This window comes from Anguilla anguilla, chromosome 7 (assembly GCF_013347855.1).
Source record: "Anguilla anguilla isolate fAngAng1 chromosome 7, fAngAng1.pri, whole genome shotgun sequence".
Taxonomy (NCBI): Eukaryota; Metazoa; Chordata; class Actinopteri; order Anguilliformes; family Anguillidae; genus Anguilla; species Anguilla anguilla.
The window spans coordinates 12,101,667-12,125,078 of record NC_049207.1 but is presented as its reverse complement, the minus strand read 5'-3'; the positions used below and the strand labels follow the sequence as shown (position 1 = coordinate 12,125,078).

Below are 23,412 nucleotides of genomic sequence, written 5' to 3'. Positions count from 1 at the left end.
GACGTGCTGACGTGGGGAATATCCCCTCCTCCTAGGCGACGCTATAGCCAATTATGCATCGCTCAGCTGGGCTCCCAACCACAGCCAGCGCTGGCGTGGTCAGGATTTGAAAGCAACAGGCGCTACACCGGCTCCCTTCACTCACCTTTCTTCATGCTGGTGAAAGGGAGGGTGTACTGGCCCATGAAGTCGTTGGCAGGGCGGAGGCCGTGGTCCCGGACGGTGAAGCGGATCAGGGCCAGCTCGGGAACGCCGACGGTGAAGTTCATGGAGGCGTCCCACTTGGGGCTGAGCGCTGTGTGGAGACACGTCAGCAGGTGTTTAACACCGTCGCCTTCAGCTGCTTTGTGATGCCTTTATCTTCGGCAGGCTTCGTGAATGGCTTTGAAGGTGCTCTAGTGTAAGTGCAGTGAGATTTGGAGCATTCCCAGTGTTTTCCAGTGTGATGCATGGAGAGGAGTACCTTACGTATGAGAGCTATTAATACGAAAGGCCATCCAGAGCCCGAGTAAGGGCGTGATTGCACCTTGGTCTTCAGCTTTACAGCAGGATAACTGTTTGGTGGGCTGTGCTGTGGAACTCACAGTACGTATCCTTACATTTTAACAAGAGCAGAGAGTTATGGGGGCCTGTTCTGTTCTCACAACCTGCCACAGGACTTCAGCCACCCTCTCCTTGACTGCACGTAAAGCTCTCCTGTGAGACAGCTTTCACAAATTAAGGCCGCATCACGTATGACTGGATTTATCGCACCTAAAACCAGCTCATTATCTTCTGAAACCAAATGCAACAGGAAGCCATTTTTTTAAAAGCCCTTTCAGATTCAGGTTTATCCTTGTATTTTACAAATAGGAAATGGGGTGTGGAGAAAAAAAGAAACTTACATACTGTAGGTTGTGAACAAGAATTGGAAACAAAATAGAGTTCCAACAGTGATTGGTACTGATGCTTCAGTAATGGCGGATGACACATTTTCTTGTCAGCGTTTGGGTGCAGTCACACCTCCTGAAGGCGAGGTTAATGGCCAGTGCTATTTAATGGCAATGTTAACGCATGTCCTTCCTGCAGAGAGAGCTGTCAGGATGACATTGCCCCCATCAGCAGAGCACTAGTGATTGCTCAGTGGTTGAGGAGCACGCTTAGACTTGCGTTACCCACGTGTCCTGGCCTTGTCAGTCACAAGAATCTAACTGAACTATGAGATATTCTTGAAAGGTGTCTGAAACAGCCTTTCTCATTTCAATCAGCTACGCGTGATTTGACTGATTTTCTTGTGAAAGTGTAGTGTTTCTTACTGATTTTCTTGTGAAAGCGTAGTGTTTCTTTCCTCCTGTGGAATTTCAGACGATGGTAGACAAAGCCACATCACACTCTGAACACCCTATCTATTAACATCCTATAAAGTGGCTTTATGTTGGAACTTTTATGTACTGGTTCACCTGAAAGTGACTTAGTGCTTTGCTGTCAAGGGTGGATGATTGACAACCAAGCTGCAGTACAGGGACGGCATTTTCTTGGTCGTGGTCGCTGAGCTTTATTCCCACGATGTGAACAACTCTCCACCTCTATTGATATTCATAAGAACGCTTGGTTCAAGTGGCAGTTACCCCTGCTGTGTGCGTCCTACCACACTTTCAGAGCAGGGGATTATAAGTGCAGACGCACGAAGGGTTTGCTCGGTCAAAACTCTGCCCTCACAAGGAAACTTTGAAGTGCCGCAGGAGCCCCCAAAGACTCAATTTTGTTAAGTTTTATATTATTATTATTATTATTATTATTATTATTATTATTATTAATAAAATAAAACTGTTCCTCTCCCTGAAAGCCTCTCACGCCCCCATAATGCACCAGTGTCATTCATTTCACAGGTGATGGGTGATTTGTTACAGTGAAAAAGAGAAGAGGTATCATAATATAAAGGACATTCTCTTTATAGCTACCGACTGGCACATACAGAAGCAAGATTTGTTTCTACATTGAAACACTGTACAATTAAGGTGAAGAACATATGGAAAGAAATTATAACATTTTAATCAGGCTGCGTGGTTATTGACAACCACCATACAATACACTACCCATAAAATAAACATTAAAAGGGGGGTAAGGGGGTGGGAAACGGGTGTTAAACAGACAGGAATGGTGGAGGGAAGGAAAAAATGTGAAGAAGATGAAAACGTTACAGTTCCGTAAGCAGCAGAACCTGAGCTTGGGTCTGTGTGGAGGTCAAGGGCTGCTACCTGCAGCAATCGCTGCCACTACAATTTACTCAGGGAGAGGAGCAATAAATCACATTTTCACATCGCGCTCATTATGAAAAAAACAATGCACAGAAAACTGGCATATTCGCTTCATAATCACAGAGACGGTTCTTCAATAATGCCGTAGAGGTAGACTGAGAGAGAAATAAAGAGAGCCATCAATATGAGAGGCAAAAGGTTCCCTTCTCTTACAATACAGGAGATTAAAATTGCTTCTCTGTTACAAATGGCCCTCTGGGCATAACTGTAGCAATCAACAACAAAACCCAAAAGCACAATCTGGGAGCAAGCCTAGCGTGCGCTCGCCTTCACAGGCAAGCATTTCCCCATTGATATGCAGAGCGAGATGTGTAGGCGCCGCGCAGGCCTGAGCAGGAAGACTGGGGAGGCACACTTGCCAGAAGTGGAAAAATAATAGCGTCTAAAGGCCTTCACAGAAAAAACAACAACAGCACCTCAATAATAGGTGACATTGGCTACGATCGTTGGTAACGCTATGATGCCTCTGCTCTGGTTCAGGAGCCCTCACTGGCCGTGTAGAGTCACAGCGCGCTGCCGGGGAGCCGTCGGCACCGGTGTGGCGTACAGCGGAGCCTCGCCTGACCTGCCGTGCGGGGAGCCGGTTGACCGGAGTTAAAAGCAGGGCTCTGCTTAATATGCGTCCGCGATCGCCCCCCACTCCGCCTTTCCCCCTGAAGTTTAAGGAGCGTGTCCTCAGGACAGCCTCCGTTAATTAACTGGCTGGCACAGCGTGTCATCTCTGCTGCTGACTGATGTTCTCAGGGGCAGGGCTGGGGGGGGGGGGGGGGGAGCAACTTTTCTCTAAAATATTTTCTCTCTCCATCACTTACTGTATGCATAATTTAATCAAGGGGTTCTCACGCTCTGCCTTTGAAAATGGAAATAACAACCCTGAATGGAAAATGACAGGGAGGGAATACATTTCGTACAGGATAAGCATATTAAGAAAAGATTAAGGCGCATAACCAATTAAACTCTTCACTGATGCCATTTATACACTGTTTTTTTTTAGTTGGTTGTTATTGACATAAGTACAGAGAATGCACACAGGGACACCCAACCCAGCCTAATGACAAACTAACAGTCTATTAATCTTTTTTGAGGACTGTCATGAAGGCTCTTCAGGGGAAATAACGCCAAATTTTGGTTCTCTCAAATTCAGTTTACCCTGTATATAAGGATTATGGAATAGTGAAACTGCTTTGCAAAGTAATTAGTATTTAAAAAATATATATAACAGAAAAAATACAGACAGGGTCATCAGGTAGCTATGTCTTATGCAACAAAAAGTGCCTGTTGAGGAGAAGAACAAAGACTTCTAAAGGATACTAATCATAAACTGAATTCCTTGTTCTGAGAGACCGAATCGCCGAACAGATTTGTCGCAGTGTCCTTTGGACCTGCACTGTCCTCAAAATGGGGCTAGGCAGTGGCGTAACTATGGTGCATAAGGTAGGCTACAGCTGCACCGTGATTCTCAAGTTTGTGGACGGCCTCAACAATGGGTCCTACCACAGTCCCATTAAGGCCCTTTATTCCCTGCGAGCAAATGTGCAATTAACAATTTTCAGGTTACCTGAAAACATTTTCGACAAGTTCAACATTAAACCATCATTTTAAAACACAAGACACAACAGCGTAGGGCTTAACGAAACAGCATTAAAATTAAGTGCTATTATGAACCAATGGAAATGAACCACAGACACATTATTTTTAACGTCACAATGAATATTTAGGTTTCTATTGTGACACATAGGCCTATGTCGCAATAGGTAGGAGAATCAAATAAAAAACGAAAAAAATTACAATTTATATTTATTTTATATAATAAACTTGGAAACCGGGTTGTTGGATAGTTCCCCGGTTGGGCGCGCGGTGAATGTAATGTTTACCATTTTTAAAGTGTAGAAAGTGTTATCAATCACGCGTGGTCTTCTGGGATGTGTAAACAGCTTGACTAGACTAAGTAACGTAGCCTACACAAGTCAACGTGAAAATGCAAAGCCAGCAGACAACGAAGAGCATGGACAGATGTTCTTTACGTCACACTGGCACCTCCGCTGCTCAGTGGTGCAATAAAAAGTCTGAAAATGTCGTCAAGGTACCAAACATTTTCCGACTCTACATTTGATAGTGGAATTCCGCGTTGAAACGAGCTGCTCCGCCGGATGCTAGCCACACCGTGCTCGCGGAGCCTGTTAACACCACCGAGGAGGGGACGAGCGCGGCTAACCATGTTTGCTCGTTTGCTCAGCAATGCCGTGCCAGGCGCTTTGGAAGTGGAATCAGCTGTGGAAACGGACAGACCAGCCGATGGCGAGGCAGTGACCAGCGACCTCGACGCGGCTGCAGCAGCGAGCTTTTCAGGTGACAGTTAGACAGTAGGCTACCTATTTGTTCGTGTTCCCCACATTTTGCTGCAAATGTGTTAGATGGTCCTAGTTAAACGTTGTATATTCGAAAGGCCTGAGCTGACCCCTTTTCCCGAGGCTATCGCCCAGAACAGTCGTTTTTCCTCTCACACTCGGATGATTGTCAAGTGCCGTTATGACTAACTTTGAGAGAATGAGAGATTGACGCAGTTATTTCAAAATCAGCGGTCTTCGCACCGGGCCCCGGTATAGTTGTTTGTTGCACTGTGTTGAAAATTTATTTTTAGCAGTGCTCCATAATCTTGTAATCTCTGAACAGTTCTTGCTCCAGTGAATTACAAAAATCAGACCAAACCACCCAGGACAACAGAGCACGCTGATTGCCTCGTTAATCGCAGTAAACTGGCGCAGTCCCGTGCATTTATCCTCTTAAAGTTGATGTAATAACCTATCCGAATCGGCGTAGTGCACTGCAGTGATTCGTTCTTAGTTTTGGGTCTCTCTCTCTCACACTCTTTCGCATCTCAAAACAGAATACATGCATCTGTGCCTGTTCGGTGATTATATTCCCAGCATGATGATACCGATGCCTTCACAGTAGTGAGTAATACATTGTGAGCCTCCACATGGCTGGAGAGGCAACAACAGCTTGAGTGCCATAGCAACAAAGGGTTAGTGTTGAAATGAGAAAATGATGGTCTTCTGCTGAATGAGAAGTAACAATGACAGGTTACAGTGCTGTGGAAGGAGTGTAAAGACATATCATAGGAAAATGTGGTGTCTGTGAAGAGGGGTGTGGTGTTTTCGGGTTATGGAGTAGGTACTGTCCCTTGGTGTTGACTCTGCTTTTGTGCATTTGTTCCCTTGGGTGGGGGATTTGCTCTTTCCGTCCAACTAGATAAAGCATACAGCTGGATATTCAGAGTTGTTAAAAGACAATAGTGTTTTGTAGCACTCAAGACGTTTGGGCCACCAGTAGACTAAGGTACTGTACAAATCAGGGAAGGCATACATGTGTAGCATGCAATCAGGGCAGTGAGGTGGGGGAGGGGGGGCGGTGTCCACTGCACAGCAAATCAGCCCTGTGGAGATGTGAGCCGCGGGGGAAAGGCCTGTGCAGCCTGGCGGGTCTGTCACTCACAGTTGTGCTTGACGGGTTCGCTCTGTATCCTCCGGCAGTCGGCCGGTACCCCGGTTATCTCCACGCGGACGTAGGGGTCGATGGGCTTGCCAGCTTTGGAGATGGGGAGGTTAGACCCGCTTATCACCTGGAGCCAAACAAAAACAGGAACACACACCTTTTGTCAGTGAATTTCCCAACCATTCAGCCCCTGCCCCCCCCCCACCCCCCCACCCCCCAGTTACTTTTACTTGCCTGTTGTACACAACCTTGTATGTCAACACATAGTGGGCGTTAAAGGTGTTCCTATTATCAATCCACACTTTGCAACTTACATAATAATACAGTTCTGCCATTCATTTTATAAGCGCATAGACAGCTGTAACAAAGGCTTTTTTTCAAGGCTAGTATGTCTCAGAAGTGAAAAGCGACTTCTCTCCTATACACACACACACACACACGCACATGTACATGCACACATTCACCTTTGACAGTCATCCACTGTCCCTCACGCGTGCGTTCAAAACACACGTTTAACAAAATCAAAAGCAACATTGCCAATATTCCCAGAGTTATTGTCACCCATCTACCTCTATTATGAAGCAAGAGGATTCATTTTTTTAAAGACTGAATATCTAGCCATTATGCAGCCTGCCCCATCATAAAGTTGTAATGGGTTCAGTTCTCAAAAAGTACAGAAACCTTAAAGAAGAATTAGAACATTTTACTGCAGGCAATAGCAGCCACTGTTTCTAATGCCACTTCAACGCTTGATTCAATTTTTCTGTGCTCGCTTTGTCTCCCTGGAGTAACAGCTACTTCTTTAATTTTACGCGCATTTCACACTTAAATCGTTGTGTTTTTTTTTACCCCAGCCGGGGAGGGGACAGAGATCCGGGCTATCTCTAATCCCATATACACACGCTTGGGTGAAAACTGAGAATGAAGTGCCATTTATAGTACAGCGGTGAAACATCTCTACGGCTGATGCAGCTGCAAAGCGGGTCCTATTTCTGATCTGGCATGCCTCTCTGCATGGAAAATGTATTGTTTAGGACAGCTGACTGATGCGTGTTTGTGTGTGCGCACATGTTGTTGTGTGTGTGCGTGTTTGTTGTGTGTGTGCGTGTGTGTGTGTGTGTGTAGTGTGCATGTGTGTCTGTGGGGTTGGCTGTAATTCCGATTCTGCAGAGTGAAATCCGGCAGAACAGAACTGTGGGAAAGAGGGTAATTAGGAGCAGCGTGGAGTCCAGCACCCTTATCTGCAGCCGAGTGGAACTGGCGCGACCGGCTCAAAGACAAACCTGCGTGCGTTATCAGGACCAGTACGAGCACTGATGAAAATGCCCAACTGCGTCAGTCCCTTCAGAGACGGGATATGGAGGGGAGAGGGGAGGGCGCTGCAGTGTTGCCCAGAGGTGGAAGGTCTGCGGCTCAGAAAGTAAAAGTCCTGTTGTGTGTTTGTTCCTCTCCTGAACTCAGCCAGCTGATTTTACTAATTGGTGTTACCTCCTGGCTGAACAATCATGCTAATTGCCAAATCCAGTTGAATGGAAGAAAATACTGGGGAGGACTTTCACTCTCTCAGCCTGGAATTTGCACCTCTGACGTTGCCTCACGGTTGTGATCGTTCGGTGTCTGCTGAGTGACATCACTGGTTGCAGTGCCCTGCGCAAGTGGTAAAAACGGAGCGTTCTTTGGGCAGCGAGCTGTGCCAAGGCCAGCGCACATGCCCAGAGCATGCCGCTTTGACCCACTTTATAAAGAGCGCTTTCCACTACGGTCCCTGGGGATGGGCTGGGCTGAGTGCCGGTCTCTGAAATTCAGGGATTTACAACAGGGACAGTGCTCAGGGGAGGGGGGGTTGTCCTATTGAAAAGATTGGGACCCTGGGGTTGAAAACCTGCCAGACACTTATCATAGAAAAAACACAAAGAAATTTTTAAATAAATAATTTTCAGCAGAAACTCGTCCTGCTGGAATTCCGAAATGTAACAGCGCCCCCCTGTTGGTCCCTGTAGCTGCCTGGCTGTCCTGCGGCTGAATCGATGGGGTCGTGTGGTGGGCGGGTGGGTAAACAGGCTGTGTGGGGATGGCCATGCGAGGGGAGGGGCAGTCCGCTGTGGGAATTCTGGAGCAGAGTGGTGATTCTCGAGAAAAAGTCATAATATTCCAGGAACTCTTCAGTGGAGTATCACTCAGCCATGCAGTAGGCTACGCAAGGTCAAAATAAATGAACATTTTCATATCTGAAACGCATCCCAAATCTGCATCTCTGCATTTGGGACATGCTGTATGGATCATACTTATGTTTATTGAGAAAAGACATGATGGAATGTGACGGCCATCTTGTGGTATCGCAGTATCATCATGAAAAATGAGAACCACAGAGTCAATGGGGAAAACGATGTTGTTTTGCCATTTACCAGGAGTGCATCTATGAAATGTCTTTCGATAGGAAGAAGGAAATAAATGGCTAAACAGCCAAACTGTGAAGGGAACCATACCCCTGTGGTGAACCTTGTGGGGGGGGGGGGGGGGGGTAGGCATGCTTTCCCACGCATAGCAGGTCAAGGCACGACCCCCCCCACCCCCCACCCCCGGGCTGTCTGAGGCTGGCGTGTGGCCCTTAGTGCATGCCGTACGGAGCGCATGCAGATCTCAGGGGGTCTGCCTGCGGTTCAAAGATGCGGCTTTTTCCCCTCTGAAATGGGATGAATAATTCAGCAACAAAACAGCTATTTATATCTGCCTAAAGCCCGTTCGGTGGGAGCGCTTCCAGGGACGGGCAGCCATTCTCAGAGCGCCATCCTTCTAGTCACTTAGGAGCAAACCTCAGAAGACACAATGTGAACAACATAAAGAAACAACATTTTTGGTGATAGAGGGGAATGGAGAGGTGATGGTTTATATAAGAGAGAGGAAAATTGGCAAGGGGTATAGGTTAAAATAATTTTCAAAAATGTATTTATCAATCTGTGTACCTCACCTAGTTCAGCAAATATCCAACTGTATGAATCTAAAAGATTCCTAAACAAAGAACTTCCCTGCCAGGATGCATACCTTGAATGGTATGCCCAGTCTCTGGAACACTCTGGCTAAGCTGGTTTTTGCACTCTCTTAAAGGGACTGGCAAACTCGGGGCTTGAACTTTGGAATACCTTTACAGTGCATGCAGCGCGAATACAGTAACTGACGTCAGAAAAGCGGGATCGTCCTCGGACACGCAAACGGGCTTTTACCCGCTGCCGCAGCTAGGTGGCAGCATTTCACACGTGAGTCCTCCCCGAGGTGACAGTGTCAGGAACGGTAGCGGCCTTTTGGGTGAGAATAATGCAGCGGCGAGAGAAAACAGATTAGCAGACGTGATGTGTGGCGCGCAGCTGCGCTCTCCGTATGGCGTCCCCGGGGTGCGCTTTACATAACGGAGATCCATGGGATTTTTTTTTTGTGTGTTATCATCGTTACAGCGAACGCTGAAAACCGAAGCAGCTGGATGCAGTTAAAGGGACCCGCGTGACAAATGGGTTCGGGTCAGGCTGCGCAACTGCTCCTCAACGGATTGGGCCGCGCATCGCGCGCGCGACCGTCACCTCGTTCGTTACGCTACGGCGTCGAGTCCCGCCGGCTCCTCGATCACTCCCTCCCCCCCAAGGAATTAGGCGACATGTCGTTTATTTGCCCTTGTTAAGGGCAACTTATGCGTGGATGTTGTGGATTAAAGTACCCCGCTCCAAGGGTGCAGCAGCACCACCCCCCCATCTGGGAATTGAACCTGCATGCACGGGTTTAGGAGCTACAGCGATGCACTGACTCTAATCCGCCAGCATTGCCCCGGCAGGACACTCGCAGTCACAGTCGCGCACCCCTGCCCTGTTCCCGCTTGTTTTTACCAGATCAATGAGTTACGTAATAAACGATGACAGAGTACTCCTGCAGAGGGACCGTGGTGTAAGACCAACGGTTTAAAAATCCAAAAAACATTTGTGTGTATCATTTTTTATTTAAGAATGCCCCTCCCCACCCCCTCAGTGTACAATGCCAGAGCACCGGAATAATGGAGATGCTTTGTCTTCATCGATCACTTGAGAGAAAGAATAGTTTTTCCACACATTGTATTCCTTGAATATTTTCACTCGCTCAAGAATTGGTGTCAGGTTAGAAGCTCTACTGATCATCCCCCCACAAAGGCTTTTCTGCCTTAGGACGGTTCCAGTGGAAGACGCGACAAAATAAAAACCGCTGTCGATATCAGGTTCGTTGGCGGTCACATCGGCGGAGAGCCGGTGCGGTGACGCGGGGACGGGGACGCGGGGGGGGGGCGCAGGGGCGCGGGGCGCGGTGATATTGACTCGCGGCCCAGCGGCTCTGTGGTGTGGGTCAGAGTGATGCATTGGAGGACAGGAGAGAAGGCGATCAATCTCTCATTGACAGCGAAAGGTAGGTCCAGGTCGTGTGCTTCCTCCGTGTGCCGTGCGCTCTGATCCGCCCCCTCCCCCCCCAACCGCCCCCCGCTCTCAGGTAGGGCTGTCTGCTTTCGTTACTTACCCCATACAGTGAGGACCCGACAGTCGCATAAAGCCGGCCCTGTTCTTGAAGGCGGTGGGCTCTTGATGGACAGTTTATGGGGTACAGTGGAAGTGTGTGTCATTTGGGGATGCTGGAGTGCATTACCGACCCCGGGCACCTTTGGTTTTCGGCGCGCTCCCATCTTGAAAGGAGCGGCCCTTCATTCTCACCGCCCCACCCCCGAACACGCTCCTCACCTTTCCCGCGCGGTGTGACATGAATTATGGAGGGGCGGGTAATGCTATGGATTTAAATCGGTGGAGCAGATGAGGTCATCCGCCGTGATGCAGAGGAATGGAGAGCACCGATGCACTCTGGGTCACACTTAAACCCGCTTTCAGGTATTACCTGGGTGCGGGTCAGCCATCATACTTTAAAGATGGCACTAAAGCAAAGGGAAAGAAGCCTTTCCTCAGCAAGCAGAACTGTGCAATATTAAAGGGACTTTGAGTCTTGGGGCTTTTAGGTAACTTGGAATTCCTTTGGGAAGTGTGTGTGTGTGTGTATGTGTGTGTGTGTGCAGGGAGGGAGGGAGGGAGGGATGTTTGGCTCTGGTGATTGTGGGTTGGGATGGGAAACCTGCTAGGACATTGATGATGCTGTCTGGTCCAGTTAGCACATAAACAAATTGCTACCCAAAGAGTAATGGGAGGGTGAGGCGAAATCAATCTAAAATTAGTGGGAGCTATCAGACATTATGAATCCACATTTGAAGCAATTAATGGTGTCTTTCAGTGTAGAACAGTGTTTTTTCCCCATGTATTCTCACCAGTTTATCAGTCGTTTTTTTTCCTCTCCCATCGCTACTATTTCCACCTTTAAGTTGGGAGAGTGGCAATTAACACGCATTTCCTGACAGTGTAACACGTCCTGTCACCATGGTACCGTGCTTCCCCCTCTGCCACCCACAGGGGTTGTGTTAACGCAGGATTCTGCATTTTTTAAAAACACACACAAAAAACAAAAAACTGCCAAATGCAGGGAGGAGAAAAAGCACCGAGTCCTATATACACAGGTAGTCTGATGTCTTTTTTAAGATTACAGCGGGCGATGACCTACACCTACGCAGCCGCCGATGCCTGAATGGCATGACAGTCATACAGTGAGAATGCTTATGCTGTGCGCCAAACAAACCCTCCCTTCCTGTGCAGTGCTACAGCCGGTTATCCAGTTGACAGATTATTAACAAAAAGTCCCAGCTACTCACACAGGCATAATATCCCTCTCTCGCACTTGACCATGACCCTCGCAGAAATATCCTTCACGTGCAGACTGCCTTCTCATTAATGAGGCATGCACACACATGGAACGCCACCCACCCACACACACACACACGCACAAGCACACAAGCACACAACCCTCCAACGCACAGATACCCAGCATGCTCCTCACCACTCCACATGCACATGTAAACTCCCACATACTCGCGCACGAACGATTCCAGAACCAGACGGCACTTTGTGACCAAATGCATGTTGTTGTCTCACCCTAGTGCAAGAACTCGGCTCATGTGACTCAGGATGTGTGTCCGTGGCCAGAACCTGTTTGCTTTTGGAATTAAATGTGGTACACGGTGTAATATATGGTATTTTTAATAAAGCATGCCGCAGTGTACCATAAATCAGGGCTCCAGGGAGTTAATATTAATTCCACACTCTGTAATGACACGAGCACACGATGTCTGCACACCTCCAAACACATTAATTCAGTAAGTGCTGTGGTGTATCACAGCCAGTGCCTGTCATCGGACCATAACTCAAAGTCTCCTCGAATTCTCGAAATCCATGATCCACCATGAACAACCGGTGTTTTCACACTGACTCACTCATATGTGGATGCAATCAAACATATACTATGGTAATGTAACTCCAGCTATGTGGAAGTATTGGCTGGCTTTTTGCACTGCTGAAAATGACTACAGAGCTACAGAACTATGCATCAACAGTTACTGTACACAGGAATCAATTGCTGACATTGTGTGTACAGTAAAGTGATTGCACTGTAGAGCACAAATGGAAGGTTGAGTCTTCATAGAGTGTGTATCTCCAAGTTATTTTCTACAGCTACCAAAACCTACTAGTAGGCCAACAATTTTGGGAACCAGTTGCCAGAAGTGCAATGCTGTTAGTCTAGTTTTTTTTCCAGCCACTGGTAGGGAGCTCGGCGCACTGGTAGGATGTGAATGCTCAACATTGGCACAGTACCTTCATCAGGACCTGTACAGGCTTCAGGTCCGGCGGGAGGGCGCTAGGGTCAAAGGTCGCCTCGTGGCTCCTCAGGAAGTGTGGTTTCAAGACATAGCCGCACCCCCCGTTGTCCCGGAAACGGGCGTTGTTCAGATCCATTGGCAATCCCAGGGACTGGAAGTTCAAAGCCACTGCAAGGGACAATAATCCAGACATCAGGTCCTGACTTTGAGGTTTCAGCCTGTACTGTACTCTTAACTATGGCCAAGTTTATGTATGTTTCACCTTGTAAAAGTGGGGCCATAGTCATAGTTTTTAAAAAATATTTTAGCAATGGAGTAAATAATCTGCAGGTATTTCAATTAAATATAGCATTTTGCTAATTGTATTATTAGATATTAAAGCAAAATGAATTTTTTATTTTTGCATTAGTTTTGCTTCTGAAGATGTTTTTATTTTGTTAAGAGTGGTGTGAAACTGAGATGGCAGTGGTAAAAAAAACAAAAAGAAAACTAGTGCTAACCGAGAACTGCTCTTGAGTCTGCCATCACCCTTGGCTGAACGCCTGTGACCAGAATTGCATGCTGGGAACATCAGCTGAACCCTGGCAGCACCCCATGATTGCTGTACCACAGTAGGCATCTTTAGGCCTGCTTTATACCTTAGCTAGTGTGAAGCCATTGGTAAAGCTAGGCGTAAATCTACAAGATCATTTATAGTTCTTGTATGTGTGGTATTGTAATCATCACTGCATATTCCGTGATTATGAAGCTGCCTTTCCGGAGTGTTTCTCCCTTGATTGTGATTGCTTATGGAACTCCAGAATGAGTGTGGAAGTCCCTGAAGATGTTCTAAAATCCCCTCTTGCCATGTGGGAATTGCTTCGGCGTTCCTCCTGAACGCTCCGGAGGGCTTCATCTTCACTCAAGCATGAGCACCCCTCTCATTTAATATTGCAGGAGATGTGCCAGTTGAAGCGTGGGTTGTAATATCTGTAGACTTGCAGATGCGGCATTAAAGTCTGCCACTGAGTGCTGCTGTAGTCTACAGTGTGCAGTCATATTCTCAACACGCCTGTTTTAGTATCCACTCTCCTAGCTTGCAGGTTGCAGTCTTCAGACACAGGTCTCCTGCGTTCTCCTGTCTTTAGTCTCCATTCTCCTGTCTCTAGTCTCTCTTCTCCTCTCGTTCATCTCTGTTCACATGTCTTTATTCTCCATTCTTCTCCCTTTAGCCGCTATTCACATGTCTTTAATCTCCTGTCTTGTTGTTCCCTGTCTCTTAACCTCACTGTCGTGTATTTAGGACCCTCCTGGGAGTTCAGCCCCCAGTTTCTGTCCCTTTGTGTCGTGCCTTCAGAATCTGCGGTTCCGTGTCTTCAGTCTCCAGTTTCCAGTCTGAGGTCTTCAGCCACCTGTCTTTTGACCAGCGTGCCTGTTCGCTCGTCTCGGTCTCCGGTGGTGTTCGGTTCGCCGCGTCGCTTTGTGGTGCCGCTCAGCTGGGAGACACATGACCCCGTGCGGCAGAGGAGATCGGTGATGGATGTCCCGCTTCCCTTCCCACAATGCCCTGGGGGCCTTTGCTGTGTTTTTCAGTGCCAATAATGATTCACTTGGCTGCCTGCTACAGTACATCAGAGCAAATGCACGAGGGACGTGGCCCAAACAGGCCCGCGTTGAAGTATACAAATATACACAGCCTTAACATCTGAGAGTGCTGGGAGAGTACATATATCAGTGGCTGCACTTTGTGTGTATTCAGTTGTCATGACACACGGAGAGAATCCCCAGTGGTGGCTGATGTTATGGGAACGTGTGGGGACGTGTCATTTGGAGTCCTCCAAAAAATGGACCCCTTACACTGCTAAAAAATAAAGTCCTGCATGCTGGCTGGCCAATGGACCAACTATCCCACAGGAGAACATGGGTCCCGTGTGGGTTTAGTCATAGGAGAAACACCGATGACAGGCTGTTTGCTCAATCTTGTGCCCTCCCATTTGGAATATATTTCTCCCATTGATTACAAAAAGAAAGAAAAACAAAATACACGTGCAAGGGGAAAAACCTCCCAGCATGCAGTAGGCCTCTATACAGGTGCCTTAAGTTTCAACATATTTTAATTTACCCCAGCTGTTCAGTTGACTTGTGCTAAACACAGATCAATTTGTTGTTTGTGTTGCAAATCTATATTTAATTTCTTAACGACTTTGATGTAAAGTATTGAATAGCTTTTATGCTCTTAAAATGGCGAGGCACGGTCACAGATTGGCACAATTTATTTTACCCAATTAAAAATTTTTTTTTAAAGTAATTGGCAAAGCTAATAAAGAATATCCCTGATCACTTGAGCATATTGTTATCATAAATACTATGTCATTTCTGTATACTAAACAATGCATCCAAATTCATATTTCTTACCAGTAGATGCCCACAGTTGATGCATTTTGTGTAAACTGGATGATTTAAAAAATTGTGTCTAGACTCGCCACAATATCACTCATCTATGTAATATAATTTAAGGACATATTCTATAATGAATGGGTAGGCAGAGAACTGTTCAAAGCTCATATATGTAAATTGACAATTGCATGCCTCTTGGTCCTGCATTGACACGGTTAGTTGAATGACTATCAATCCTGAAACGTTCGCATTTTCAGTGTCAGTACAACTGAAGTACAATTTGCTGAGTAAGTTCTGAGCCAAATATAGTACAACAAAAATAATAAAACCGGCAAGAACAAAAAAACGTATGATTTGTCGCATTTACAGAGTGCCGTTTACCGATATTAATCATTGGCCTGCCTGCTCGGCGGGTTTTTTTGGCTCGCCCCGGAGTTCTCGGAAGCGCTGCTTTCAGCCTGCTTGCGGGCAGCGAGGCGTGGAGAGGAGTTCTGCTCAGTCTTCAGCAGGGAGCAGCAAACACAGAGGGGCTTTTGGCTCCGTTTTCAGTTTTGAGGAGTGTAATGGATGCAGTGTCTGACTAGCGTACGTGCACAGACAGCGCAGAACCAGATCTCTGTCATTCTGCACAAATTAAGTCTGTATACTCTTTTTTTTTTTTTTTCCTTTGGAAGCTTTACAATGATTTAATACTGTGCACTGTGCTCCATATTTTGATATCTGCTCTCTTTGAGTAGATATGTAAAGCAGCCATGCCAAAAAGATGAATCATAACAAAATATCACATGATGACCAATCGGTAAATCGGTTTAAGTGTTACGCAATGACATCTTTAGCCTTCTGGATCTAGGCTTAGTGTGAGTGTGCGCATGCATGCGTGCATGTGTATGCAATTTTGCATGCTCCAAGGCTTTTCCAGAATTTAATTATTCCTATAGTTCACATGATAATGTAGGATTTGAAAAAATAAATCCTTAAATTATCCTTTTATTTCACATGATAATACATGATTTGATCAAATAAATCCTTCACAGTATAGAGAAACTGTAGTTCTACAACCTGAAATATTAAAGTGCAAGTAGCTTAACTTTGACTTCAATGCTGATTTAAATATTAAGTAGTTACAGCAGTGTGATAATTACCAAGAGCCTTTGAGTCCTCTTCAACAGTGTTTTTGTGAGATTTATTAACACACTGAGGGAGATCCTTTTCTCCCTACAGAATATTTCGAGATGCTTTAGGATTCCCGGGACCAGTAGAAGCAAAACAACCCCATAACGTTAAAAATCAACAACAGTTTGCCATCGGTTTGCCGTTGTTTCCTTCTTCTGACACCAATATCACCGATCCTGTGTGTGGCTAAAAAACTCAGTTTTGATTTCATCTGACCATAACACCTGGTTCCAATCAGTGTTCCAGTGCTGAACTTTGTGTAGAACCATATGCTGTGGTCAGATAAGGCCAAAACGTAACATACCAAGACATATTTGTACCAGGAGATTTTGGTTAAAAACCTAGTATCCCTCTGTCAGGAAGTTTAAACCTTGGTCTTCCTGCTGCTAGTCTGTGATCCAGAGCATACCTGAAAGTCAATATTAATGGTTAACTGACCATAAAATTACTGTTTTTGTAATGGCTGACTCTCCAGACCGTATCAAGAACTTGTGGCTTGAATTGAAGAGGCCAGTCCGCACGCACAGACAGAAGATTGTGAATGATCTTGAAAGATTCTGTATGGAGGAATGGTCAAATACGTTCAGCCCCCAATATGTTCCCCAGTCTCATAAAACACTACAGCCTGTCACATAAGACCACTCAATAGTGAAATACTGGGGTGTGAATAATTGACACCTATCCTTTTGAAGACCAAAAAAAATTATATGAACCGAGCAATTGTATTGCGATAAAATAATTATAATTTTCCATTTTTATTTAGCAAACAATGTAGCTCATTACCGACATTTTGTATTCCCTGTATTTTGTACAGCCTCTTTATTAAGGGCATGAGTAATGCTGTGTGCAGCAGTGAGAATGAGCTGGCCTACCCAGCTGGGAGCCCATGTTCCAGAACTCCTGGGGGTTGTAGTTGGAGGACAGCGTGCGGGAGCCGGCTGGGTAGATCCTGCTGATGAATCTGGCGTTGTGGAGGACGAACTCGGGACCTGATGGAGAACAGACAAAACGTTGCGTTACTGAGGGGTGCCAAACGTCACAGCGTAAAATGCGTTTTTACCATGGACTCCGCCTCGGGGGGAACCTGTTGAAGCGACAGCAAAGTGCATAGTTCGCATCCTAATTTACAATGCAATCCTTAATGCCATAAAGTTTTTTTTTCTTTAAAAAATAAATAAATAAATAAATATTGCCCTTTGGGATCATTTCTTGTCACTGTATAAACACCATGATTGAATATAATGGTGCTTTTAGTAGTGGCACTAAATTTTATTCAGATAACCTTTTATTTCAGCACTGTTTTCCCATGATGCCTATTCTCTGTAAGTTTGTGCCCACTTTATTGTCTCTCTCGTTTCTCCTGCAGTACCCATTTCATCTATCATGCTATATGAGCATTGGAAGTTTCTCTAGATGGAAATCTTGCAGTAAATAGATGTGCCTAATTGTTGGACTTTTTATTGAGAAGGATTGGCTAAATCGACTGGGGAACTGTTGTTGCTGTGAGTAGAGTTTTTTTCCACCTCATCTGAGCGTCTTTTTCAAGAAGATGGTGTTTTTTGTAGCCACTGTTTATTTGTCAGTTAAACAGTTTTTTTTTCCATCAGTACCAACTTCTCAGCCTGTGTTTTTATTCTTTTTCTAAATGTCAGGTTTTGTTTATGTTGTGTTTTTGAGATGATCTTGTGAATTCAGATAGCCTCACAGAATAAAATGCGTTCTGTAGCAAACAGAATTATCAAACCCCTATTTTCTAGATTTTTTTTTAGCTAGATTTAGAATTTTCATCAGTAAACATAAGGGCTTTATATTCTGACATAGACGGTACAAATGTGAAACCACAGAGACTAGTGTGTAAAAATGTCAGTGTGCATGTGGGTTTGTGTGTGTGCGTGTATTTTCCAATTACAAGAAGATAATGGTCACCCATAAGCGATAGCTTTTCATATACAGACGTACTATGTTTTCAAAGCATCATTACACACAAATTCAAACTACAATAACACAGCTTTAAGTGTTTACAAACGTTTCATGCTATACCAGTGAATCAATGGGGTTTGCAGTTAAATATTTTTCCCATCCGACTCAGCTCGTTTTTCTCAGTTGATTTGACTCATGCTGTATTTTTTTTAGTCATTTGAATAGCTAGAGGCGGCTTGTGGCAGCACCTCATCTCGTCTTCCATTACTTTTTCCTCTTTACGACCACCTCCAGTGCACCAGTTGTGTTGGGCGTTCACTTGTGCTGTCAGTCAGAGCCTGGGAACCAATCGCAGAGCTCCGAGCCTGACAGTCTGAGGCAAAGGGGATGTGTGCCCGAGATGCCAGCCTTTGTGCTCGGCTGCATCGCCACACAGAATGGAGCGGAGGGAATTATTTACTGCCATTATCACTCACGAGCCGGAGCAAAAAACAAAGCGACAGCACTATCACTCACACACACGCACACACACCCACACACACATGCACACACACACAAAGTTCACATTATTTTTGTACCATCACTCTGGTTAATTTGTTCCCTGTTGTAATTTCTTCAATTTTTAATACGCCTAATACTAGACCTCTCGTAACAAATGGTTGTGCTGTAATTGCACTCTATAATGCGCGCTGTGTCACAGTTACTTTGCTGTATGAAGCAGCAGAGTCAGGCTGATTATTTGTGCAGCAGATGGCCAGGGACAAAGATGAAGCTGCCTGTTGAAGACTGAGGCAAGTAATCAGAGACATGTGAAACTATAATGAATTTTTGATGTATTCTTATTAATATATTGGCTTTAAAAAGGACACATCTTGATGACATCCGGTTCCCTAATCAAGCTTTTCTCCCATTGACAAAATGGCAGTGTGCTTGATAGCAGATGGCACGATGTCAGTGTTTAAATTAAGCACATATTTTTGCTCAACGGAATGTCATACTGCCGCTGGGATCTGAGCTTTCCCAACCAGTGCGCGAAGGCAGGTCCATTTAGAAAGCGCTGTCGGGGACGGTCTTTCAGCCGAGCCCACTAAAGGACCTCCTCGTCCCTAAGCAGTGTGCCATGGCCACACCATCTGACAGGGATGGGGAGATGAGAAGGCTGTTACAGTTCTCGAAAGCAATATCAGTTAAATAAACTCTGTGGACAAATAAAAACCAAAGTCTCTTCCCTCTCCAGTAGCCAAAAGCTATAGTGCCGTCGCAATAAAAGGCAGAAGGCTTGGAGCTTTCCCTCCTTATGCTAAAGGATGATGTCGATTATTTTCATCGTCCGAACACAGCTCGCCTTTTTGGCATACATCTATCGGGCAAATTAAAATCTGCCGAAAGTCCGCCGTGAAATACTCGCTTGCTTTTTATTTCCTGAACAACAAGAATGTAGTGATGATAAATCAGGCGTACAGAACGCCTACATTTTAGAACAAAACTCTTTGATTTGTACATGTTGGTAGATGCGGCCCAAGCAGACTCGCTGAGCTACATGCACTGTAGCAACATAAGCTGTATAATTTATGTTAATACTCTGCGTTCTTATGTCAATTCCTGTATTTGAGCAAAAGTTTACGCGCTTTTTGGCGGCCATATAGTTTGTATTCCGAGCCAACAAAGCGGTTTGAATATAACAGAAAGGAGAGGGAGAGTGACAGAGAGACCCTTTGCAGAGCGAGCATGAAAGTTTCCGTTAGGAGCGGAGCGGGGTGCATTATAATTCCTCTCGCTGTCTCTGGTGCTTGAGGGGATCCCCTGTCCCATCCCCTGCGTTGGAGAGACTGGCAGGTAATGCACATTGTTCTGGCTTTGATTCCGATCTCTCTCTCTGTGCTCTTTCCTTTCTGAAGAGTAAATAAGTGCAAGCCATGGCAGCAAACATCAATCATCTCACATCAAGCATCTCTCTGCTTACCGTGTCCCGCATTTGAAATGCTGCCTAGAACACAAACGCTGGTCCCAAAAGTTTACATTAATCTAAATGACCTTGGCCAGGATGTTTTCACTACAAGTCTACTTTCATGGCCGAGAAGAATTTACCTTCTAGTGAAACATTGTAAGTATAAAAAGACTGATGTGAGCTTAACCATATTTTGATTATATGATGGTCTTCTTAAGGTGGCTTTTGTGATAATAGACCTCGCTCCCATTAAGTACACAACACAGTGTTTGCTGGGATTACAGTGCTGTGAAAACGTATTTAAGATCTCAAACCATTCAGTGTGACGAATATGCAATAGTAGAGGAAACCAGGGAGGTTCCAGGTCTTTATAGACAAAATGTTATATTGGACAAAGGGAACCAGAGTAAAACAATACACATTTTTAATAATTCTTTTATTTCATGAAAAAAGTTGTCAAACACCCATATCACCCATGTGAAAAAAGTAATAACTGATTAATTACTTTACTGGTTCCACCACCTTCAGCAGCAATAACTGCAACCAAACTCTGGTAATAATTTGTTATCAGTCTTTCACATCACTGTGGGTGAAATCCTGCCCACTGTTTGCAGAACTGCTTTCATTCAGACATACTGGTAGGTTTCGAGCATGAACTGCTCATTTCAGGTCCTACCACAAGCATCTCTATTGAGTTCAATTCAGGACTTTGACTCGGCCACTCCAAACTTTCATTTTGTTTCTTTTCTGCTAGTCAGATGTGGGCTTGCTTTTGTGTTTTGAATCATTCTCTTGCTGCATAACTCAATTACCCTTCAGCTTCAGCTCACGGACAAATGACCAGACATTCTCCTTAAGAATTTTCTGGATAGTGGCAAGTCGTCCAGGTTTCGAGGCATGGTTTTCGTCTTGCGACTTTCCCATGAATCCCATTCTTGCCCTGTTTCTTTCTTACTGGGGAGTCATGAACACTGACCTTAGCGGAGGCTAGAGAGTTCTTTGGATGTTCTTCTGGGGTCTTATGTGACTTCCTGGATGAGTTGTTGCTGTGCCCTTGGAGAAATTTTGGCAGGCCGGCCACTCCCGATGATTCAGCACTGTTCCAAGTGTTCTCCATTATAATGGAGATAAGCTCTCGCTGTGGTTTGGTGGAGTCCCAGAGCCTTAGAAGTGGCTTTGTAACCCTTTCCAGACTGATATATTTCAACAACTTTTTTTCTGATCTCTTCATTTCCATTGATGACTGAGGGAATGAGGCGATTCAGGGATAAACGCGATGCACTGATATTAATGTGCGACTGGAAAGCTTTGAGGTTTGAATTCTGTTTGTGTGTCCTCCAGCAAGGCCTATGACCTGCATGTTGAGTATCATGTTGAGTGAGCTCATGAACCCAGTTCAGTAAAGTCCCTGGTGGCAATAATTTTAATAATAAAAAAGGATGCAGCTACACAGTCTTTCTGCACGCACTGTGGTACAGGCCACAGAGACACCCATGCCCTGCTCACTGAGGGCACTAAGCCATCAGTTCAGATCCTTGGGTGGGACATGTTTTGTTTTTCTAGTAAGTTGATCCAGTGCTCTGGCTGTACTGCATGGCTCTATTTAACTGAAGTCACCCTATTGCATAATGACTTACTGTCATTAAGTCGGCTGTCAGGGGTATCATTAATAATAATGGATTGCGTTCACATGGTGCCCTTCGTCTCGTGTGGGAGGATCTCCAGACACTTTGCTGTGAGGGGAGGGGGGATTCCTCACCTCGGCAGCGTCCCTCAGAGGGGACAAACCCCTGCTCTGTGACCCTGCGCGGTCGTCCCTCTCACCTGATTTCAGGGCGAGCTTGTGGGCCTTCTTCTCCCCGAGGGAGGTGTTCTCGTAGAAGCGCTGGCTCTCCCTGGAGTGGCTGAAGCTCACGAATTTCACGGACTTGGTGTAGATGACCAGGTTGGACAGCTCCACTGCCACCTTCACTTTCCCCTTCTGCTTATTGAGGGGAAAAAAGCAACAGGGCAGTGTAGTGATTAAAGGGCTGCTCTCGGAACACGGAGACTGCAGGTTCAAAGGTCAGGCGGGAGAGGGCTATTAAATTGCTTCAGTAAATATTTTTATGTAAAAATGTAAATGTAAAAGGAAGAAACTTAATTGTACTGGAGTAAGAGGAGCACAGTAGCCCTGTATTACATTCATAATATCAGAGTGTGCATGAGAAGTGCAGTGCAGGCACTGAGTGTACCCTGCACTATTCACCCTTCTGCGGGGACGGGAGTCAGACTGAGGTGAAAATCTGAGACGGGAAGAAGAGTAGTAACTCTTGGGGGGAGAGAGAGGTTCAGACCTAAAAATGAACTCGGTACAGCAACACAAAATAAGGTAGGGGGAGCACAAGAAAGGAGACGCAGGAACCTAAAAACAGAACTGCTTGGAAATGAGGTTGCTGCTGCTGCTGCTACTTCTTCAGGTGTTTCAATTCACAGTAAATGCATTGTAATGTTACGAGTACACTTACAGTTATACTCATAATGCACATGATTAGTAGTGTTACATTTATTCTTGTTTAGATCACATTGACAAGCTAAAGAGCAAATTCAGGCGCCACTCAGATATTCAGTTTGCCTGTAAGAACCCTGTGAATGGCTGCTGAGCCTCATCCAAAGAGCACGTTGCCATGGGTAACCAAGTGAATTTTGAAGAAAAAAAAAAGAATAAATAAAATAACACTGATTTTCTTTACAGTTTCTTCATTTCCATATTTTAGATGCATTGCCTTCCACCCTGGATAAGAAGCACAGATGCTTAGTAAAATACACACAGTTCTCACACATCAGGGATAATACAGAAATAGGTCTGGGCAAAGAGGCCAGTATTACCCTGCGACAATAAAGTGTGTAAAAGAAAGAAAGAAAAATAAAACCAGGGGACCTGATTTTTGTTTGTTGTTCCTTGGAATCGGAGCGGATTCCTGTGTTACACAACGTTGTATTGTTTCTCAACACGACCCAAAACGAATGCACCATTTCGGTTCACGTGGAATACACTGACCTCAAAAAGGGAGCTAGCAAATCCTGCGTGTGGGTGTAAGAAATGTGGCAGAGCAGAACTCTGGGACTTGCTGCTGAAATGCGAGTCCCCAGTCTAATCAGTTTTAATCTTTTAGTCCTTTGAGTCTGTGGTTAACTCACAGTGGAGGACATGCTAGAATCATAACATAGAGATGGGGTTTCTTCTGCTCTGTCTCTTTCTTGTGTGAAAGACCAATAGCTTTTTCTGTGACTGAAACAAGACCTGCTAATAGGTGCTAGCCTGGCAGTGAGGTGACCCATATCTGGGGATTTCAGTGAAAATTGAATGTGCATTTTATAAAGGACTAAATGATACAGTGATTCTAACAGCATGGTAAATGGTAATCTTCACCTCAGGTTTTTGTTCTTCTTCTAACTCTCACATC

At 45.3% G+C, this 23,412-nt stretch overlaps 1 protein-coding gene and 1 long non-coding RNA gene across 5 annotated transcripts in view; one reads left to right on the top strand and one right to left on the bottom strand.

Moving 5' to 3' along the window:
- Positions 1–23,412, bottom strand: part of LOC118231142 (1-phosphatidylinositol 4,5-bisphosphate phosphodiesterase zeta-1-like) — a 43,123-nt gene that overhangs the window by 1,604 nt on the left and 18,107 nt on the right. For all 3 annotated transcript variants that reach the window (XM_035424683.1, XM_035424685.1, XM_035424684.1), the window contains 5 exons: positions 21,791–21,947; positions 16,971–17,087; positions 12,545–12,717; positions 5,793–5,919; positions 146–295 (listed from right to left, as the gene is read on the bottom strand). In XM_035424683.1, the coding sequence (XP_035280574.1) occupies positions 146–295; positions 5,793–5,919; positions 12,545–12,717; positions 16,971–17,087; positions 21,791–21,947 (724 nt within the window). The remainder of the gene's footprint in view (positions 1–145; positions 296–5,792; positions 5,920–12,544; positions 12,718–16,970; positions 17,088–21,790; positions 21,948–23,412) is intronic.
- LOC118231143 overlaps positions 4,289–23,412 on the top strand; it is a 31,154-nt gene continuing 12,030 nt past the window's right edge. The window contains exons 1-3 of one of the 2 annotated variants that reach the window (XR_004766010.1): positions 4,289–4,380; positions 4,534–4,646; positions 16,913–16,993. This is a non-coding gene — a long non-coding RNA (uncharacterized LOC118231143). Of the gene's footprint in view, positions 4,381–4,533; positions 4,647–16,912; positions 16,994–23,412 lie in introns of those variants that run through there. The other variant, XR_004766011.1, reaches the window with a different exon arrangement.